We start from the raw sequence: 20,842 nt of genomic DNA on the forward strand, positions 1-20,842 counted from the left end.
CTGTGTCTGTCCTTTGTTTCCTCCCACATTTATTTCCTCAGCAATGGAAGACTGTAAATGAATTAAAAGTGACTCGGTATGCAGGAGGGCATGCTGTGGCTGCACTGCTCCCCTTTGACAGACTGGAGTGGAATTCTGGAGCTGCCATTGTCTTCCTGAGCTGCTCAGAGCCCTGTGGAGCCAGCTTTGGGTGAATTCAACCAGCAGCCATGTCCTCCTGTCGGTATTACACCAGGTAAATAATGTACATGCAAACAGCTGCAGCCCCTTTCACTACTGTTACGACCCGCCCCAGGAAAAGAGGGGGGGGGGGGTAACCCAGGTTTTATCAAAAATTCCTTTGGGGTGGATTAAAGGGAAACGACACTAAATAATCGGTGTATGAGAACATATATTGATAAGATTTATTTTAACAATTTTGAATCAACAGGTAAGTTAACATTTTTGGGTGCTGTCACAACCTTTCTGGGGAGGAGAAAAATGCATAGGGGAGAGAAAGGCAGGATAAGAGCAAGGGAGAGTAAGGGAAAGAAAAGCTGAGAGTGGACAGATGTCCATAGTCACCACCCACGGGGTCCAGCGATGAAACTTGATAGTTGCAGCTTCCATGTCTGTCGGTTGAAGTGGTGGCCTTGATCTGCTGGGGGGGAAGGAGGGAAGCCTCCACACTCCAAGAAGTTATGAATTATCATATCCCTGCTCAGTGTCACGGGCCATGCCTCCTGCCTCCAACCTCTCCCTGGGCCCTGCAAGAGCTGCTGTGTCTGCCCTGGTTCCCGCCCTTTTCCCGACTGGCGGGGGGATGGGCTTCTATGGGCCATCAGAGGTACAGTGCAACAGTCAAAAGCCTGCAAGCTCGGCTCTTCCCGCCTTTTTGGGCTCATCTTCTGTGCTGGAGGAGGGGGGATGGGCCCAGTTGCCCATCAAAAAGTCAAAAGCCTGCAAAAGTCTCCTAGAATGCATAAATCATCAAACACTTCAGTCTCTGACACCACCCCGTGATTTATGCATTCAATAATCTTTTGTCGTTCATTGTGAATCTTCTTTGTGGGCGGTGCTTTTCGTATAGTGGACAGGAAGACAGAAGAGTAAAGGAAAGGAAGAGATAGCCCCAATGCACTGCAATTCTCCTCTCTCAAAAAAAAAACAAACTAATTTTATAATAACATAGTAAGCTAATTTGCATTAGTTACTCTCTCCACCCCGTGAGTAGTCATAGGGAAAGTAATAGGATCTCAATGGCTACAATCAAATTTCTTAACATTAATGAGGTTACAAACATACACACAAATATTTGAAATTATACATCAAAAAACACTGAGTTACTTGGGAGCTGGTAAAAGGCTTTCTTATGTTTTCTTTTAGGCCTAAATTTAGTTCCGTTTGTTAAATTTAACCAAATAGGAAATTCATTGCTTTTCAAGGTAGGAGGTTAATGTATATAATGCATATTTATGTGACTCTAAATATGCATAAATACTTGTACTAACTCCCAGGTTATATTTGGTTGAGTTTCTCAATCGAGAGAGATATTTAAAAAGACAAAATGAACTTGACAAAAATCAAACTAACAGTACATCTTATATAATTTTACCAGTAAGTTGCTCATATAAAAGGAAAAACCACACAAGTTAACAATTATTAACAACTTGTTAATACAAGCAATTTTGGGAGTAGGGGAACACAAACACAATATTTGTGATAGGTTTTTACATATTGCAAAATTATTAAGATCATAACTTTTTTAAGGTAAAACACATACAACCAACTAATGTGGCAAAACAACAACAACAGCATAACTCTTCAGTCTTGTTGTTACTTCATGTTCTTATGTTTCATGCAGTTTGATTTCATCTGCTGGCAGGTTCCTGCAAAAAAAGAAAATCTGGTCCACTACGGACCCATTATTAAAAAGAAGGAATTATCTATTTATCCAACTCCTTTTCTTATCTGGCATAATGTTACTAGGGCAGTAATAATAGAGAAGTTTGGAACATGTTTTCTCCAAAAAACAAATAAACTCAGAGCATGCTGGAGTTCTTTTTTACTTCTCAGCATCTTTATTTGCTCTGGGGTGGCCAAGGTGTCAGGGGCAAAACACACTGTTACTTTTTCTGTGGGAATCTGAAGTCTCAGACTTTCTAAGTGGGTGATAGTACTTGTCTGAGTCTGGTCCTCTGTGGTGACATCAGCAATCTGGGCAATCAGTTCAGCTTTGTTATGTACAGCAGCTGTTTGTGAGCCAGTGTCAGCATCGAGGTAACTCACTGGCAGCTGCCACTGCCCATCAGGTTTATGGACAGACCATACTGTCCATGGTGAGTGTATAGGGACAACTACTCCTTGATCCTGCAATTCTGCAATTTCTGGGGTAATGTTTTCACGTGCCCCTAAAGGAAGTGGGTAGGGTTTTACGTTTGTTATTTTGGAAGGAGGCAGACTTGGAGCGGTTTGTAACAGACGGACAGAGAGGGATGGGAGACCAAACACCCATTCTCTCCCTCTGGCATCTGTCCAGGCTCGACCCTTTAATAAATCTAACCCCAGGATGTTAGCTGGTAGTGGCCCCACAATCATGGTAGTTTCTGTGGCTGTCTCATCTCCCGGTAACCAGCATTTTACTCGAGCAGTGTACTGGGGTCGGGATTTGCCAAAAGCATCAGTTACCCATAACTTTTTTTTGTCTGGTTTAATGCCACACTGAATAGCAGCTTCAGTTTGGAGTGCTGAGACCTGTGCACCCGTGTCTACCACGAATGTAACCAAAGATTTAAAAGGGCCAAGAGGAAAAGTGATTACCAAATCTCCCTGGTTGTTTTCTGTAAGCTTTCTCTCATAAACCCACTGGCTATTTTTTGGCTTATTTACTTGAGGGCAGTAAGTCCAGTTCCTTGACTCAGAAGTGGTCAAACTGGTTAGTCCGGTTTCTGGAGAGGCTGAGGGGATCACAGTGTTGGACTCTTTAGAGGGGCTGCCCTTAGGGGGTGCCTTGTGCTCTTTGATCTTATCCCACTGCTTTATCAAGTATTCTAAATTAGCAGTGGGTAATTTATCCATCACTTCTCGAGGAATTCCTTTTGCAACACCTTCTCTCCACAGACTGTATCTCTTTCTCCCCCTAGATGACACATTTTGTTGACAAATACCTGGCGAGGCAGGTTTTTGGACTTTCCCTGCCCTCCTGCAGTGTATTCTCTGGCCATTGGTACCAGAGAGCCCCAGCTGCTGACCAGTAGCTATTAATTCTTGGGCTATTTCCAACCAGGTTATTCCTGATGGAGCACCCCTTCCTCTAGGTCTGGGGGTTGCCTTTATGCGCTCCTGTAATTGTTTAGCATAAACTTTTAGTGCATCAGGCAGGCCTCGAATTAAAACTGGAAATCTCTGTGGATCTGCCTCGAGTTCCATTGGGGAATTTCGTTGTGGGTCTAATAATTTTGTATGCATTAACTGAAGACATGCGGTTTTTTGTACACTTTTTACAATGTGGCCAATTGTGGGTGTTTTAATCGTGTAAGGATCTCCCCTTTCTATAGGGTCTAACCCACCTGCCCAGTAGGCAGCTCTCTGGGTCAGGGACCACGGGGCTCGGTTATCATTTGTGGTCAGGAAGACCCCTGGGCCCCAAAATCCTCTGGCCTCATCTTCACTTAATAAAATTCGGTCTCCCCCAGTAAGGGACACCCTCCACACATATTCAGTCTCTGATTCACTGGCCTTACGGCTGTATTTCTCCTGAATTCTGGCCAGTGCTTCCCCCGTGTACGGGGTAGTTCGTGTGGTAGTTTGCCTATTTGCCCCCAGGCCAGTGGTTTCAGTTTTAATGAGGGGACGCATATGTATTACCCCGTCCTCCGGGTAACTTTGCTTCAACTCCTCTAATTCCCCAGAGGGGTACAGGGATTTGTTAACATCTACCGGTTTAGGGTATTTTGAATGAATGTCTCGCAATTCACAATTTTTCATTTCCAGTATCTTTTTAAGCCTTTCATTTTGTTCCTCCTCATCTTGCAGAGCTGACCGAAGCAATGAGTTAATCTCTCTCTCTTTCTCCAGTGCCTGACGCTCCGCAGCTAACTGCAGGCGTTCTTTTCCTAATTGCTCCTGTAATGCCTTCATTGACTCCTGAAGAGATCTTATCACCTCACCGGTAGATTTTTGAATAGCTTCTTTTTCTAGTTGGTCCTGCAAAGATCTCATTGACTCTTGGAAAGATTCTATCACTTCACTTACAGATTTTTGAATAGCTGATTTTTGCTTTTGCACTGCTCTAAGGAACAAGCCTAAGACAGCACCCACAAAAAACAGTTCTAAACCAAGGGTAACTATCAGGAGGGAATAATCCCCATATAACTCAACCTGGGGTGTCATCCCCTTTGCTTCAATCATTAACCCAGCTTAGGTTAATGTCTTTCTCCCCCTTAACCCTCTGAGGGCTGGTTTGACTCTCTCCTGGAAAACCTTTCAACAGGTCCAGGTACCAGAGAACCTTTCAACAGGTCCAGGCCACACCAGGAAACCTTTCAACAGGTCTAATGTGCCCGGGTCACACCGAGAGGAGAAAAATTCTCACTATAATTTTACAACGAAGGGATAGTCACCATTTGACTCACCCTCGGTATCAGTTTTAGAATACACCGATTACTCCACCACATCCAAAGTATCCTGCCGACTACGCCAAAAATGTTACGACCCGCCCCAGGAAAAGAGGGGGGGGGGGGTAACCCAGGTTTTATCAAAAATTCCTTTGGGGTGGATTAAAGGGAAACGACACTAAATAATCGGTGTATGAGAACATATATTGATAAGATTTATTTTAACAATTTTGAATCAACAGGTAAGTTAACATTTTTGGGTGCTGTCACAACCTTTCTGGGGAGGAGAAAAATGCATAGGGGAGAGAAAGGCAGGATAAGAGCAAGGGAGAGTAAGGGAAAGAAAAGCTGAGAGTGGACAGATGTCCATAGTCACCACCCACGGGGTCCAGCGATGAAACTTGATAGTTGCAGCTTCCATGTCTGTCGGTTGAAGTGGTGGCCTTGATCTGCTGGGGGTGAAGGAGGGAAGCCTCCACACTCCAAGAAGTTATGAATTATCATATCCCTGCTCAGTGTCACGGGCCATGCCTCCTGCCTCCAACCTCTCCCTGGGCCCTGCAAGAGCTGCTGTGTCTGCCCTGGTTCCCGCCCTTTTCCCGACTGGCGGGGGGATGGGCTTCTATGGGCCATCAGAGGTACAGTGCAACAGTCAAAAGCCTGCAAGCTCAGCTCTTCCCGCCTTTTCGGGCTCATCTTCTGTGCTGGAGGAGGGGGGATGGGCCCAGTTGCCCATCAAAAAGTCAAAAGCCTGCAAAAGTCTCCTAGAATGCATAAATCATCAAACACTTCAGTCTCTGACAACTACTACCATTCACCTTCCAGCTCCAGTCTGGTATTTGAGTCATGCCATAACTTCAGTTTAAATTTTGATACTCATTCTCATTTTTCACTTGTTCTCATCTCAAGCCAAACCGAACAAATGTCTTATCTGCATCTGAACGACTCTTCAGGCTGAGATGTCTGATTGCTAATGAAGCCTCTCTTCTGCCAGGGACACCAGCCACCACACTTCTGTCTGCTGCTTCACGAATCCCTGTGTCTATCTTCTCTACAGTTGCCACTCTTCCTACATTAAGGGCCACGCTTAGCAGTAATTGTGTCATAAACATAATAAGAAATGAACCAAACCAAAGTTTAGAAAATGGAATAAACCCTTTTCCTTTTCTGGTTTCCTGGTCAGACTTTAAGAGACGTAAATCACAGAATCACAGAATATCCTGAGCTGGAAGGGACCCACAAGGATCAACTAGTCCAACTCCTGGTCCTGCATGGGACACCCCAACAATCCCACCATGTCCAAACATGGAGAGTGTTGTCCAAACAGTCCTGGAGCTCTGGCAGCCTTGGGGCTGTGCCCACTGCCCTGGGGAGCCTGTTCAGCGCCCAACCACCCTCTGGGGGAAGAACTTTTTCCTGAGATCCAGCCTGAGCCTGCCCTGACACAGCTCCAGCCATTGCCTTCAGTCCTGTCACTGGTGACAGAGAGCAGGGATGGGAGCTGCCCCTGAAGAAGATCTAGACTGAAAAAATACCAGGAAGGGTGGCCCAGGATGCTTCAGTGATCGCCCTGATCTCTTTTGTGACTTTAAAATCCATCAGGGTGTTATTTCTATACATACAAATGATGCACAGGTTGCAATTTAACAACATCTCTATTATAAGATGCAAGGGAAGAAAAAAAAGATTGTTAGTTTTTCCTGGTTTTACTTAAATACTCTTGCCACATGCTACAAGTGTGTCACCTTCTGTTTAGGTAAAAAGAAGAAGTGGTAGGAAGATTATAAGAGAAATAGAAAACCCCCACAAATTCTACCCCGTGTCAGTATTTCCAGGTCAGCTGTAACCAGTGCTGGTCAGTCCCTGCACTGCTGTACAAACTGGCCCAGACAAGCAGTAGACACAGAGCCCTCTAAGCGTGACCCACATTGGTGCTCCTGGACCAGGTGGCCTCCAGAGGTGCCTTCCAGCCAAAATTATCCAGTGACTCTAAAAGAGGGCTCCCACAGGGCCCAAATTGCCCGTCCTCACTCACATGCTAAGCTGCACTCCAATTTATTCCTGTACCTTGTTTTCACACACAGGCAAGTTTTAGTCAGCCTGTGGCAATCCTCAGTGCATGATGTGCTGTAACATTCACAGCATTGTAGGGGATCATATCCTGGTAAAACCATGGCTCAGGTAACCTCCAACTTGGAAAAGTAATTGTATTTTGCAAATAGGAGACTTTACACTCAAAGCTAAGCTCAACGTGTATGTTCTCTGGAACTGTATTTACTGTTTGCAAAGGGATCAGCTTCGTAGGAGAGTGAGAAAGGGGAATCTTTGACAGGTAGGTTTCATTTTACCACTGCGTCAGTTAATTTTCATTTCAGTTTGTCTCATTTTCCGCAACATCATTTAATGTTGTTCCTTAATGAATATGGATGCAGAGAACGCAAGTTACACATTTCAAGTAAGTGAAGAGATGAGCAACAAGAGCCTATAAACTTTTGTTTTTGAAGAGTAAGTGCTCAGGTAAAGTAATCTTGAGATTAGCACCCAAGGGACCTGACTTGTACAGACCAGCCCCTGGACAGGACAGCCTGGAACGTGGACGGTGGGTCCATCCAGGGCCACCTGTCTTTCTAGGGCTTGTAGCTCCGAGTATAAAATAACCTGTGACTTTCAAATTTGTTGTGACAGATTTCCCCATGTGCTAATTCACATTAAAAACTGGTTTGCTCCCATCACACGCTAGATGAAAAGGGGTTTCCCGAAAGATTATTGTCTCTGAGCCAGTGGCCCAGGTACCTGGGGATGGGAGCTCATCCCAGCAGGCAGTGCACGGGGCTGCTGTTGTTTAGTTTTTATTTCAGTCCAAACCGAGAGGAGCGCCCAGCCCAGGCACGCGCAGCAGGGGAGCGAGAAGAGCCCGTTCCCGCGCAGCAGGGCTCCGCTGCCGCCGAGCAGCTCCCGACGCGCCCCCCGCTCTGCGCCGCGTGTCGCGAGGGAGCCCCTCGGTCCTTCAGCCCCTGGGGAGGCTCCGTGGCCGGGCCCCGAGCGGGAACGACGCCGGCAGGGTTCGGCAGATCGGTCCGTCCCTCGGGCCTCCATCTCCGACCCCCATCTCTGACCCCCCCGTCCCTCACACCGCTCGCCCCTCAGGCTCCGCCCCCTCGGCGTCCCCCGCCGGCCGGGCCAACCCCGCGCGCGCGACCCCCCTCCGCGCGTGCGCAGGGGCGGTGCGGGGAGGGAGCCGGGGGCGTGGCCGACTCGCGGGTCTCGCGAGAGCTCGCGGGCTATATCAGCGCGGGGGCGGGGGTGCGGCTTCCTTTAATGCGTGTCGGCTCGCGCTGCTGCTGATATCTTCCGCCCGCTGCGCCCGCCCGCCCGCCATGGAGGACAGTGCCATGGATATGGAGAGCATGGGGCCCCTGCGCCCGCAGACCTTTCTCTTCGGTAACGTGCCCCGCGCGCCCGGGCCCCGCCGTCCCCGCAGGCCCCGAGGCCGGGCAGGGCCCGCATGTGACCGCGGCCTGTGCGGGCCGAGCGCGGCCCCTCATGGTGGTGGGTGGGGTGGGAGGGTCCGGCCGGGCCGTTCCCGCGCGCGCCGCACGTGGTGCGGAGCCCGCACGTGGCGCGGCCCGTTCCGCTTTGTGCCCGCGTTGTTCCCGCTTTGTTCCCGGTGACTCCCGCCCGTTCCTAAGGACGCGGCGCGCCCGCGGAGCACATGGCAGCGCGGCGGGAGGCGGAGCACGTGGAGCGCGACGGGGCCGAGCGTGGGGCTGCCCCGCAGGCCCGGCCGCCCCGCCGGGCCCTTGTGGAGGTGGCACCGGCCCGGACAGCGCGGGGGACGCTGGGCGGGAGTGGTCTCACAGCGGATGGGCTGGAACGGGCCACGCGGGAGTTGCGTGCTCGGCACCAGGCCGCGGGCTCGCCTGGGGTTTTCCCCATCCCACGTGTTCCCCGCCTGCGAGCCCAGAGTGCCGCTAATGCTCGGTGCAAGTTTAGAAAAGCAGCAAGGTTAAAATAAATGATTACCAAATACTTGCTTATTAAATAAAACAGGAGGCTTATACTTAAATTGTCTTTTCGCAGGTTGTGAACTTAAAGCAGATAAGGAGTATCAGTTCAAAGTAGATGATGAAGAAAATGAGCACCAGTTGTCTCTGAGAACGGCAAGTATTGTTTTGTCTTAACAGGGGGTGAGTTTTTTGTGTATCTTTTTTCCCCTAGAGCTTTATTCTTTTAGTGGTAAGTGTTTTTAGGCAAATCTGTTAAAAATAACCTCTTAGTGGGAGTAAAGTGTCACTTTTAATATTTGCTGTATCGAAAAAAGTGCATCCAGTGGTGTTTCATTGCTTTTCACAGTAGGTTAATCAGTATATAGTAAATATAATTAAATGCCAAAATATGCACTCAGGCATCTCTAATACAATAGTGCAGGTGCTACAGGAGCACAGGGGCAAGGACAAATTTATAGGAATCATACACAGGCACACTTTCTTAGACTTCATTAGTAACTTTGTTTTGAAAAGCTTTTCAGTATGTTCCCAAACATAATTCCAGTTCTTTTTCTTGCCCAGAAGCAGATAATAAGTAAGTCTGAATGAGAGGAAGAAGGGTTTATGTTTTGATTTACTGTCCTTGGTTTGCCCTCTGAGGAAGGCACATCTTCTCTTCAGATAATTCATCTCACAGACTCCTCGCTGATCCTGGGAATGGGATCTGTACATGATTTCTTGGAAGTGTCCTTAGATCTTTGTGGTGCCACACAAGCCAGGCACAGTATTTCAAGGCCTTTGTTCTGGGCTGACCATGTTGGTTTTGGGTAGGAGAACATCAATGTGTCTCAGCTTCATGGAAAAGGAATTAGAGTTGTAGCATCGCTATTGTTTGTTGCTGTGTTTATTTGAATACAAAGAGGTGTTTTGATGATGAAACAAGAGTCTTATAATTGTGGACTAATTCCTGCAGCAGAATTGCTTTCTACAGGTGACTTGCATAATAATGCTCTCCAAATATAGCGTTATTTAAAGCACTTCTGGTGGTGTGAGTCACGTGTCTTCAGTCCTTGTATATTATGAAAATTACAGCCTGGACTTGACAATGAGTAATTTGTTCTTAAGTACAATTTCTTTTGGTGGAAGTATATGACAGTAAAGTATGTACAGGACAAGTCCATACACAAAAGTCTTGTATCTGAACGTTTGTCACGCAGATGGAATTAGTCACTGAGTAATATTTGACTTGTATAGCTTTACCCAAAGATCCTTTTTTTTTTTTTTAATTACCTGTAGCATCTCTTCTGATTTTCAGGACAATGAGGGGGATAAAGTAGGTTGGATCCACAGCACTACTTTGTTGTTAGGGTTGTGGAGGCGGGGGGAAGCTAAATCTGTCTTTTGAAAGGTAAGAGTTAATACTAACAGGAGAAATGGGTGTTAAAATATCGAGTGGCAAACTGGAAATATTTAAGAGACTTGGAAGGTCTTGGACATGGCTACAAACAGAAAATTCCTTGGTGAGCTGAGGAAGGGCTTGATAAGGTGTGAAGGTAGCAAATACCTGGTGACTGATCGTGCACCTGGTGCAAGCCTGATGGTGTAAAGGCTGACAGTGCCCATTAAGATACAAATGTAGTGATGGACTTGGGCATGAGGTACAGAAAGATGGGCAGAAAAAGGATAAAAGTACAAGACTATTAATGTATGTAGAGGTTTAAATTGACATGAGAGTTTCTGTAAATGTCTTACAAAAACCAGATAAGAATGGAAAGGAATGGTCATTGCTTCATTACCTGTTTAGTCAGTGCATTCTTTCAGTGTAGAAATTAAAGCAAGTGAATGGATGTTTGCCAAACACTCAGGAAATACGTGAATGGTAAGTGCTGTAGTATTACTTGAACTGGTGCAAATGACAGCAGTAACTGGGGGTGAAGGGCATGCTCCAGAATTTGTCTCACCAGCTGATAAATTCGGTGTTTTTGCCAACCTGTCAAGAGGTGAGATCAGAGCAGCAATTTCACCTCTTTAAATTAGCAGTAACAAAATGTGCATGGAGTAGTAAATCCAGTATTGTTTCTCTGCCTTCAGTCTGATACATCTAGTCTGGACCATTGTAACCTCCTTAAAGCTCTGGAGAATGGAAACTTTGTGTGCCTCTGCCTGAAGTGTTTACACCCACATCTTTTGTGGAGGGTGGAAGGCTTTCTTTGTATGGGCAGTGGGAAAGGAAGCACAGAGCCTTGTGCACTGGTCCCAGGAGTAACTGTAGTACTTCAAAGGAATCTTGGTTTTTACATCTTCTGCATGTAGTCCTGACTCAAAGGGCAGAGGTTCAGTGAACTGGAATTTCAGGCCTGACAGATGCATGTCACACATTTGCCTCCCTGCAGCTATGAGTTTTGAAACTTCAGGAAGTACCAGACTCATACTCAGGGTAAGGAATCCAGGCACTCGAGTTTTGAAATGCCCTGGGACAGCAGCTCTCAGTCCATGGTGAAATAAAGCAAAAGGCATGTGCATAAATGACAGTACTGAACTGAGCCGTTGTTACTTGACTCCTCAGTGAATGGCAAGTAAACAAAAAGTGCAGTGTGACAAAGGGAAGCCATTGGCAGATGAAAGAGGGCGGGAAGGGGAAGAATATAGACTGTGATCCTGTGAAAGAGGTAGTTTTTAGCTTTCCTCTTGGCATGTGTTTTTAGTTCTTTCCTTGGACCAGCTTCAGGGCTGACTGAACTTGTCACCGACCCATTTCAGTGCAGTGATCCAGTAGCAAAAGGCCTGATTTCGCTTTCAAAACACATGCCTAGAGTTGCACCTTGGAAGTGCCAGTGTTGTGGGGAAAGAGGGATATTGGCTTGGGATGGAGTTTGATGGAATCATTAGCAGTCAGAAATAAAGACTTCAGCATTAATTGATGCAGAATAGCGAATGGAGTTAAAAGACTTAAAGATATTTAAGCAGATGCTCAGACTGCCCTGTTCTTGACTTTACAGGTTACTTTAGGTGCTGGAGCCAAAGACGAATTACACGTTGTAGAAGCAGAAGCACTGGACTATGAAGGCAACCCTACTAAAGTAGTGCTGGCATCCCTGAAAATGTCAGTGCAGCCTACGGTAAGTGCAGGAATGTGGGAAAATCTACTGGGAATTTGGTCTTGGGTGACAAAAAGTAGATAAAAATGGGCTTGGGTCAACTGAATTTTAGTGAAAATGAGCAGTGATAAGTGTGCTAAGACAAATGTCAGTTTTGATGTGTAGTAAATACGAAAGTACTTTTTGTGCCTCGTAGAGTTACTTTACTCATCTGGAGGTAATACACTTGCTCAAATTATGCATTTTTTAAAAAGTGTTAGTAATTATGCATGTTATCTAAATGTATACAGATGTATATGCAGGCAGATGCATCTGTAGCCTGTGTTGCTTTCTTTGAGCGTGGGATGAGAATAATTAGCTTTTCTGCATGTCCCAAGCTCTTAAGAGATTCTGAAGATGACTGCTGCTGTTTCTTGATTTAAGGGCACTCTTCTTGTCATTTCTGCCATCTGGAATGTAGTTTGATTCAGTGTTGCTGATGATGTACAAGTAGAAGTGCCCTGTGCTGTGGGCAGGTGGGATGGATAATGTTCAAATTGGCATTGTTACCAAGGGAAGTAAAACGAGTGTGGATTGGTCTGGCTTAGGTGGATAGGATAAATTAAATATAGTAAACACTGCTGGTAGCTTATTGACCCTGATTTGACTCTTAGCACTTCTGGAATATTCTGTCAGGTGGGAACTTGGAGTAACTGTGTTAGTCATATTGTCTACAGAGTTCTTGTTTTCATTTGAGTGGACTGTCTGTTGACTATACTTTGCCCAGAAGATTTGACTAAATAAAAACCTTTTTTCCTCCAGGTTTCGTTAGGGGGCTTTGAGATCACACCGCCCGTGGTGCTGAGGTTGAAATGCGGTTCAGGGCCTGTTTATGTCAGCGGGCAGCACCTCGTGGGTACGTATGGCTGGGTACTCATGGGGCTTTGCACCTAGCAGCCCCAACAGAACTTACAGGGGTGTGTAACTGGTGTCTCAAGCAGTGCCTTTTTCTGTTACTGACCCCCTGAATCTTTGTCACAGTCCCTGGAGGCATGAGGTGGCTGTAGGACAAAGCAGTTCATTGAAATGCTTGCATGCCTTTTCTTGCCATGTGCCTTGTATGGGTAGGGGGCATTTGTCAGCATTGCAATTGGAGTTCTAGTTTCTGCCCTTGAAAGCGTCCTACAGTAGGCCTTCTGTTCTCAGCTGAGTGTGAGAAGACTGCCCATGAAATAGTTCTGAGTTTGAACTAAACTAAGCCAGGACTAGCCTTCTCCTTTGTAGGATTGTCTTTGAAACTCATCTTTCTCTAGAAGTTTTAAAATGTATCTCCTGAGGAATGGAGAAAATGTTACTCTTAACTTTTTTTGGCCTCTTATCTGTGAGGGGTGTTAAAACTAGTGTGTATGAATGGTTGTTTGCCTACTTTTGGTTTCAGTGTAGTAGTACCTGCATGCAGTCAGCTGGAAAAGTTTCTGATCTCAGTGGTTTGGTCACTGGTAGGAGCTTCCCATCAATTCACCTCAGTAAGACCAAGCCCATTCGGTGGTGGGTGATGCGCTCTTCTTCTCTTTGTTTCTTACTACTAGTCTTGCTTTACCCATTATTAAATAAGGTGAGTTTTTTTACGTGCTGCCTTCACTTTTTCAGCATTAGAAGAAGAACCAGAATCAGATGAGGAAGAAGATGATGCAAAAATTGTGAACGCTTCAACGAAGAGACCAGCAAGTGGAGGAGGAGCTAAAACACCACAGGTATATGGACTTGCAGTCACCTTGTTAGAAGCATTTTCTTTTGGTTTGGTATTAATGCTGCCTCTAGAAGTATGCACTTAGATGGCTTGCTATGATTCACTTAATATGTGGGAAAGGATTATTTTGTATTTGCATCTTGACAAGTTACAGGATTGTATTTAAGTGCAGATAGTTCCCAAAGCTTTGTTGGAGGCACAAAATGCAATGGCTACTTTTGTGGAAACTTTGTCCACTGCAGTAAATACTCTGAATTCTCTCTGTGAACTGAGTGTGTGCAGATTCTGGTATAAACATCAGTTTACTGCAGGGGTTGAAATGCTGATTGAAACTCTTTCCTGTAGATGAAAGGTTCATGTGCTCAGAGCGTGCTGTAAATTTATCAGTAGTTTTGGACTTGGCAGCTGTAACCTCCTGAGTTTTAGCTAAATTGATGGAAGAGAGTATTGTAATTATGCTGTGAAATTTTTTGGATGACAGTTGCTCTTTACTGGTGTAAAATGGTATTAAACGCTTAGCATACTTTTTTGTTTTTAAAGAAAAAACCAAAATTATCAGAAGATGATGAGGATGATGATGAAGATGAGGATGATGATGATGAGTATGTATTCTTGTTTTGATAATGTATTTTGAAATACAGGGTCAACTTTCAGAATATGAATTGTATGGCATAACTGTGAGCAAACTGTTTTTTATCTTGGCTAGGGAAAAAGCAGAATTGCCTCATTTATCTCCACAATGCAGTCTAAATTAGTGTTATTCAAATGTGTCATACTGGGTTATAAAACTTAGCTTCCTGTTATTTGTTAATTTGTAATAAAGCTAGAATTTCTTTATTAGTAGTGGAAGTCCCTAAGATACTTGCCTTCAGTATTAAGGCAGAAGGAAGTTCATTTAACTGCTTTAAAGGTAGTGCTTGCTCTGACACCTTGCTTGCCATGTGTGAAAACAAGGTATAAGGTAGAGCTGGGAAGATTACTTCCTTTGTGAGGAAAACATTTTACTGGGAGGGAAGGGGAAGATTATTTCCTGACGTGAATCTTGAGTTTTGGTGAGTGACCTCCTTTCTAATTGTAGTGATGAGGATGACTTAGAGGATGATGAGGAAGAAATTAAACCACCAGTGAAGAAAGTAAGTGGCATATACATAGACACACTGTGATACAACAGTAATTGGGCAGGTAGTCCCTTAAATCAGTGAGTTTAAGCACAGCTGTCTGGCATGTGCAAATGGGGGATGCATTTGATTTAGCTCAGTCTGTGTAAAGAAATTGTAATAGGACATAAGAATGTTTAAATATGAATGTGCATGCAATCCATGTTTTATTTCCTTGGCTGCAGAGGGGTTACTGGGGGGTTAACAGTACACACATGCAGTTGTCAGACTGGTAGGGGGCCTGTATGGCTGTTGGGCAGCAAATCCTGGTCACAGTGGATTGTGGTTTGCCCTTGTTAGTCCTGCAGGCTGTGGAAAGGACTTATTAGTCCTTCAAATACAGAAGGATATAAACGTGAGTGCAGTTCTGTCAGCCCTCGAGGGCCATCTGCTGGTGGAACAAACACACAGCAGGGCAGCTGCAGAGGGACAAGGGGAGGCAGTTTCTTTTTCTTGTGTGCTTAGGCTTGAAGTTTTATGTTCATATGTACTGTTTGGAAACGAATATTTAGTGTTTTAATTCACTGTGTGCTGCTCTGTCCTAATGAATTTCCATAGGTGATAGTGCACAGTGGATTAAGGCCTGGTAAAGACAATCTGAACTGCAGATTCCTGCCATCTAACCCAGTCTAGTGTGGCTGAACAAAATGGTCCCTTGATTTACATAGGAGTATAAGACTCCCAATTCCTAAATGTGCATGTGGTATCATGTCCCATGCACATGTCAGATGATGTTTCTGTATGGAATGCCAAACAAGAAATAATAGTTAAAGCAATATCTGCCCCCGAAGACTGCATAGTAATATGCAAGGAAAGGTGTAATATATAAGGAATATAAAGTGAGGATCTCACGTAGTTGTATAGTATCATAATAGAATGTATGTTACGTATTGTGCTGCACTAACAGGTTTTCATTTGGGTTCCTGTAATATGCTTTTTTGCTTAAATGATGGATGTTGACCATGTTTCCTGGATAGTGAGAATAGTTTTTTGAGGTTAAGTAGTATATGAATTTGTCACAAAATCTTGAGTATTATTTTAATGATCTTAGCATCTACGTGCAGTTCATTTGACAAATGAACTTGTGTGCTTGCTTTACAGCCAGTCCGTGAGGTTTCAGGAAAAAGTATGCAGAAAGCAAAGCAAAATGGAAAAGACTCTAAGCCGTCCACACCAGCATCTAAATCAAAAGTGAGTGAAAACAGATGAGTAAACCAAAGGTTTATTCTAGTGTGGAAGCTAGTTTTCTTGCCTAATGGTAATTTCAAATAACATACTAGCCTTTAAGTTAGGTGTTTGAATCTTAATACGAAGCATGTTGAGGATACTGTTCTCCTGTGAAACCCTTCAGTGATCAATACATGACTACAACAACCAAGGTTTGAAATCAGACGTGCTGTCCCTTGGGAATATTGGTGATCCCTCGGTTTGAAATTCAGAATCTCTTTGCTAGCACCTTGTGCAAGAGGGTGGCTGCCAAGCATATTCCCACTGGAGTACATCTGGAGGCTGCTGCTGCTGAGTGGCTCTCACTGAACTGATCTGTCTCAGAACGGACAGTTTTCTTGTTCAGTGCTTTGTAATTGTGTCCTGCTGCTTTATGCAGCTTTTCCTTGCTGCGTGTATTCACATGTGATGCCAGGTGCCAGGGCAGTGTTCCCTGGAGAGCCAGTCACTGTCCATGTTGTTTGTTTCTGCTGAAAAATCATATATACACGGCACTGGGAGCTGTTGGGAGTTTTGCTGTGGTGTCTGCTGCGTGTAGGTGGAGAAGGCCAGGGGGTGGCTGGGCTCCTTCACTCCCCCTCCGGGGGGGAGGGAGCCCTGCGCCCCCCCAACCCTGCCTAGGCCAGAGTTAGAGTCAGCATTTGGAGTGTGTGCTGTGAAGGAAGAGATTCACAGCACCTGAGGTAAGAGGGAGGAGGCCAGGCCCTCTTCCCCTCCCCTGCAGCTGCAGGACACTTGGGACAGTGTATAACTGGACCAAACTGCCTGTGGCCAAGGCTAGGGGGCTTCCTCCCCCCCACACACTGCATTGAGGCTGGTGGGGGGGTGGATTTTAGAGGCTCAGCATTAAAGCAGAACCAAGTAGATGGGCTGCTGATAAAACAACTTGGAGCCAGGGAAAGGAATCCCAGGCGAAATTGGAGACGGACCGAAGAGAGAGAGGCCTGGAAATTGGATTTTGGATTTCTAATGTGGCTCAAACTGCCACATTTTTTGGTGTTCATACAGAAATGAACATGGGCTGGATGGCAGGAGAGCATCTCAGAAGCAGTACAGATGTGCCTTTTAAAGCATGACCTTATCTGTTGAGAAAAAGAGCTGTGGAGGCACCTGCTCAGAAACATAAAATGTTAGCTCCAAACTTGAATACTGTACTTTTTCTTGTTTCTGAGGAATGTGTTGGAAGCACAGATTTAGCTTTCATGACTTTTTGAAAACCGTATGGAATATGTATGTGCTAGCTAGTTTTTCCATTCCATATAAAATCCACAGTAGGTTCTAATATATGCTTCTTTTATAAATCTTGGTCTTATACACTAAGTAGCTTTATGTGCAAGTTGCTAATAAAATTAATAATTTTCAGACTCCAGATTCCAAGAAGGATAAAACTCTAACTCCAAAAACACCAAAAGTCCCTCTGTCATTAGAGGAGATTAAAGCGAAAATGCAAGCATCTGTAGATAAGGTGAGTTTTTGGAAACTCGAGGTTTCTCTTCTATGCTTCCACAGATCAGAAGAATTGGATGTTTTTAAGAAATGGTTATATGTCATTGATGGCTGTTATCAGAGGGTGTTGATGTTTAAACTCAGAGAAACAAATACACATTTGGGACAAAAAGAAGCCTCTGTACTCAGGAGAAACAAAACCACTTTGTTTCTGGATGCCTCTCGTGGTGCTGATTAGTAGTTTGGTCTTTCTTAGTGAACTGTCTCAGTTAAAATTTGAAAAAACCTATAACAAACCTTCAACGATCTTTATTCTATATGTGTACTAGTGTACACATTTTAGGTTACTAGAGTAAGGCAGAGTGAGTTCTTCACATGCTGGGAATGGCTTGGTCTTGAAGCAATATCCACCTTAGCTATCTAGATGCCTGTAAGCCTCAGTAACTTTCAGAAGAGGGAGATAGCTTGTCATATCAGATAATGTCATGGAAGACCTGAAAGTGTTTGCTTTCTGAAGGGATATGAGATTAATTGGGTCTCCCCTCAATGGTTGTTTCACCTTTTTGAAGGCAACAGGGCAGTCATTTGGCTTTTGGTTGTTACCAGCTTTGACTAGGACTTCATAGTCACACATATGAGTATTTTTCTTAGCTGCTATTTAAGTCTAAAAAGGAAACTGAGTTACAGGCTGGTTGGGTAAAAGTGTAGCAAGTAATAGCAATTCTTTTCCCCCTTAGCCAAGTTTAAAAGTGGTTTGATTTAGCTCAGTCTGTATAAAAAAGTTATAATAGGACATAAGAATATTTAAATTTGTGCATGCAATCCATGTTTTATTTCCTTGGCTGCAGAGATTGTGCCAGCTGGGGGTGTATTCTGAGTACACCTGTGCCTAGAATACATGGTACTGAGGGCCTGATGTCTGGTTTTGCTCTGCTGGCAAGAAGTGTGCTTAGAAATCATATGCTCACTTGTGACTGAACCAGATTCTTCATTGGAGACTTACTTTTGGCTGATAATGGTGCTATGAAGAATTCTATTTGTTGGGTTTTTTATTTAAGATTGATAAACTTCTTGACCCCTTATAGTGGCAGACAAAGTCACCTAAAGAATTAGGATTATCTTCTGCTTAGATCATTAGTGTTTTGAGGCTGCTTTGTCCCAGGAATGCAAAACAAGGCTAAAAGTGTTCCAATTCAGAGTGGGTGCAGAGTGAGCAATGACAGGTTGTGCTGAGCGTGGGAATGCACCTCCCTGGATTGTGATCTGATGGGGTGGGTGGTACCATCCCAGTGGGTCACACTAACCTGGACACTGGGGTGGTGTTCTGTGACAGAGGAACCACGGGCAGGGGTGTTTCTGCAGCGTAAGCACCAATGGCTGAGCTGGTCCCGGGAGACGTGTCGCTGTGGAGGGGAGCAGAGCAGAGGATTGGCAAAAGGAGCTTAAAAATACACTATTGCTGAAGAGTGTTTTTGCTGGGAAATGCTGTGTATGGTGCTACTGTAGCAGGCAGATTAAATTAATGTTTTCCAAGATGGTGCTAGAGCATCCCTGAATAAGGCAGGGGGTGTGTGCATTCCCAGGTTCCACAGCACTTCAGCTGACAACCAGCAAGTTAACAGCTCTATCTGACTGCAAACAGCATTATTTGAAGTGGTGACTGCTTGCTGTTATGCTCTGGAGCACGAGCAAGAGTCTTGGACAGCAGTTTTAGTGCATAACCACTCACTCCTGTGAGAAATGCCCTGGATATTGTAGAGAAGAAAATTTTAAAATGGTTTAAAGCAGATTGCTGTGGGAAGTTGCAAGGTGGGCTCAGTAAAATTCCACATGTGTTGCAAAGGGTTTCAGCTACATAGGTTATTTATTGGAATCATTAAATGACCTGCATACACTAAAGCTTGCCTTTTTTTCAAAATAGGGTACTATCCTGCCTAAGCTGGAACCCAAATTTGCCAACTACGTTAAGAATTGCTTCAGGACGGAGGACCAGAAGGTAACTGAATTTATTGGAGCTTGATAAAGTCCAAAAACTTTTATAACCTGACTTAAAGGTTCTTTTCCACTTCTTAATCTTTACAAGCTTTGGACTGTTTCAAAGGGTTACAAACCACAAACAATACTTCAAATTACATAAACGGGAATGGTTTTTAAGGGTTTAGTTGGCTAAGATAGGAAAGCTAATATTTTATTACATTTTTCCAGCTTTTATATGGTTGGTAAATTATCTCTTGCATACTAAACCCACAGAATTTTCCTTTTGGCACCATACTGGCTAAGGAAATGAGCTGTGGTTTTCCTTACTGCTGAATTTGGCCACCTAGGCCAGTCTGCTGTTCAGCCCTTGGTTGGGGAGGGTGTCTGGGAGGGGGGAGCTGTTTTGTGATGGAGATTGTGGCGTTCTTGCTACATTTTGTCCCAGAATGAACTGAGCTCTTGAAAGAGGGCAAGCTAGATGGTGATATCAGGAAGCAAGTTTCTGAATTAGTTATTACCTAACACAGACTCGGTTAAAATGTGTCTTAGATTTCCCTATCAGAATTCCTGTAAGTTAACTTTTATCCAGTGACAGAATTCCTTATGCTTTCCTGATTCCCCTGGTGGTTCAGAGTAAACTTGTCTGATGGACAAATTGATAGATTCTTGAAAGAATGTTGAAAAGAAGTTCTCCTCAGCTGCTGGAGCTGCTCTGACATTAGCCAGGGTAGGCAGAGTTCAGCCAATATTTACCTAGTTGGTCCACACCCATCCTCTCACTCACCTTCACTGAATTCTTACTATTGTGACTTAGTGTGAATAACAACCTTCTAGCAGAAGGACCTAATGTCATGCTTTCAACTTGATTTTCTCTGAAAGAAATGCATTTTTTGTTATAAAATTTAATATCAATATTTTATGGAATAAGTGGATAGTAAACTGAAAATAAGTTGAATAATGGATTCCAATTTCTAACTTTTTGTGTACACTTCCAGGTCATTCAAGCTCTCTGGCAGTGGAGACAGACTCTGTAAGAAAAGAAAACAGTTTAAACAGTTCATTAAAATCTGCAGTCTTACTTCTGTAACCATTATTTGGCTGTTCTTTTTACAAATGCTGAAAGAGCTTTCCCTCCTGTGTCTGATAAATGTCATCCAGATTACCTTGCCAAGAATGTGTTGTCCAAAATGCCTGTTTAGTTTTTAAAGACGGGACTCCACCCTCAGCTTCATTTTAAGTATGTATGGAATGTTTTGATAAGGCATGGTGGTGGTGGTGGTCAGACAAATGGAAATGGTGGGGAGACTAAATGTATGTGGAAAAAGAATAAAATTTAGTATTTTAATAAAGTACTATTGTTTCTTTTTTATGGATTGGGGGTAGCTTGCATATTGAACTCAGAGATGAGGCTTTAAAGTTCTCCTAGGAATTTACCTTTAAGTATTTTAGCTACTTTTCTCCATCAAGTACACATCAGCTAGTCTCATTTGTGTTAACTTTCAAAACAACTGAACTCCAGTTCCGTGAGCTTTGCAGCTGCTGAACAGCTGATTGGTGAGAAGACTAAGTGGTAAGCGGGGCTTTATTCTTGTCTGAAAGTGACCACTAATTATGTAATTGCCTAAAC

At 44.2% G+C, this 20,842-nt stretch overlaps 1 protein-coding gene across 1 annotated transcript; it reads left to right on the forward strand.

The window, feature by feature from the left end:
• Positions 1-7,889: 7,889 nt before the first annotated feature.
• On the forward strand, positions 7,890-20,567 carry NPM1 (nucleophosmin 1). Its single transcript, XM_051793818.1, has 11 exons — positions 7,890-8,036; positions 8,676-8,755; positions 11,581-11,700; positions 12,481-12,574; positions 13,309-13,412; positions 13,949-14,010; positions 14,487-14,541; positions 15,667-15,756; positions 17,156-17,257; positions 19,160-19,234; positions 20,211-20,567. The coding sequence occupies exons 1-11, from the start codon at positions 7,973-7,975 to the stop codon at positions 20,247-20,249; spliced, it is 885 nt and encodes a 294-aa protein (XP_051649778.1). The 5' UTR covers positions 7,890-7,972; the 3' UTR covers positions 20,250-20,567.
• The last annotated feature ends 275 nt before the right edge of the window (positions 20,568-20,842 follow it).

This window comes from Manacus candei, unplaced genomic scaffold (genome assembly GCF_025592945.1).
Source record: "Manacus candei isolate 608988 ecotype Guabito, Panama unplaced genomic scaffold, ASM2559294v1 h1tg000037l, whole genome shotgun sequence".
In the NCBI taxonomy this organism is placed as follows: domain Eukaryota; kingdom Metazoa; phylum Chordata; class Aves; order Passeriformes; family Pipridae; genus Manacus; species Manacus candei.

Excerpts from the sequence above, each read along its gene's own strand:
- NPM1 (XM_051793818.1), top strand. The coding sequence starts at position 7,973 with ATGGAGGACAGTGCCATGGATATGGAGAGCATGGGGCCCCTGCGCCCG. Across the intron at positions 8,037-8,675 it reads CCCGCAGACCTTTCTCTTCG|GTTGTGAACTTAAAGCAGAT; the intron begins GTAACGTGCCCC and ends GTCTTTTCGCAG. Across the intron at positions 12,575-13,308 it reads CAGCGGGCAGCACCTCGTGG|CATTAGAAGAAGAACCAGAA; the intron begins GTACGTATGGCT and ends TCACTTTTTCAG.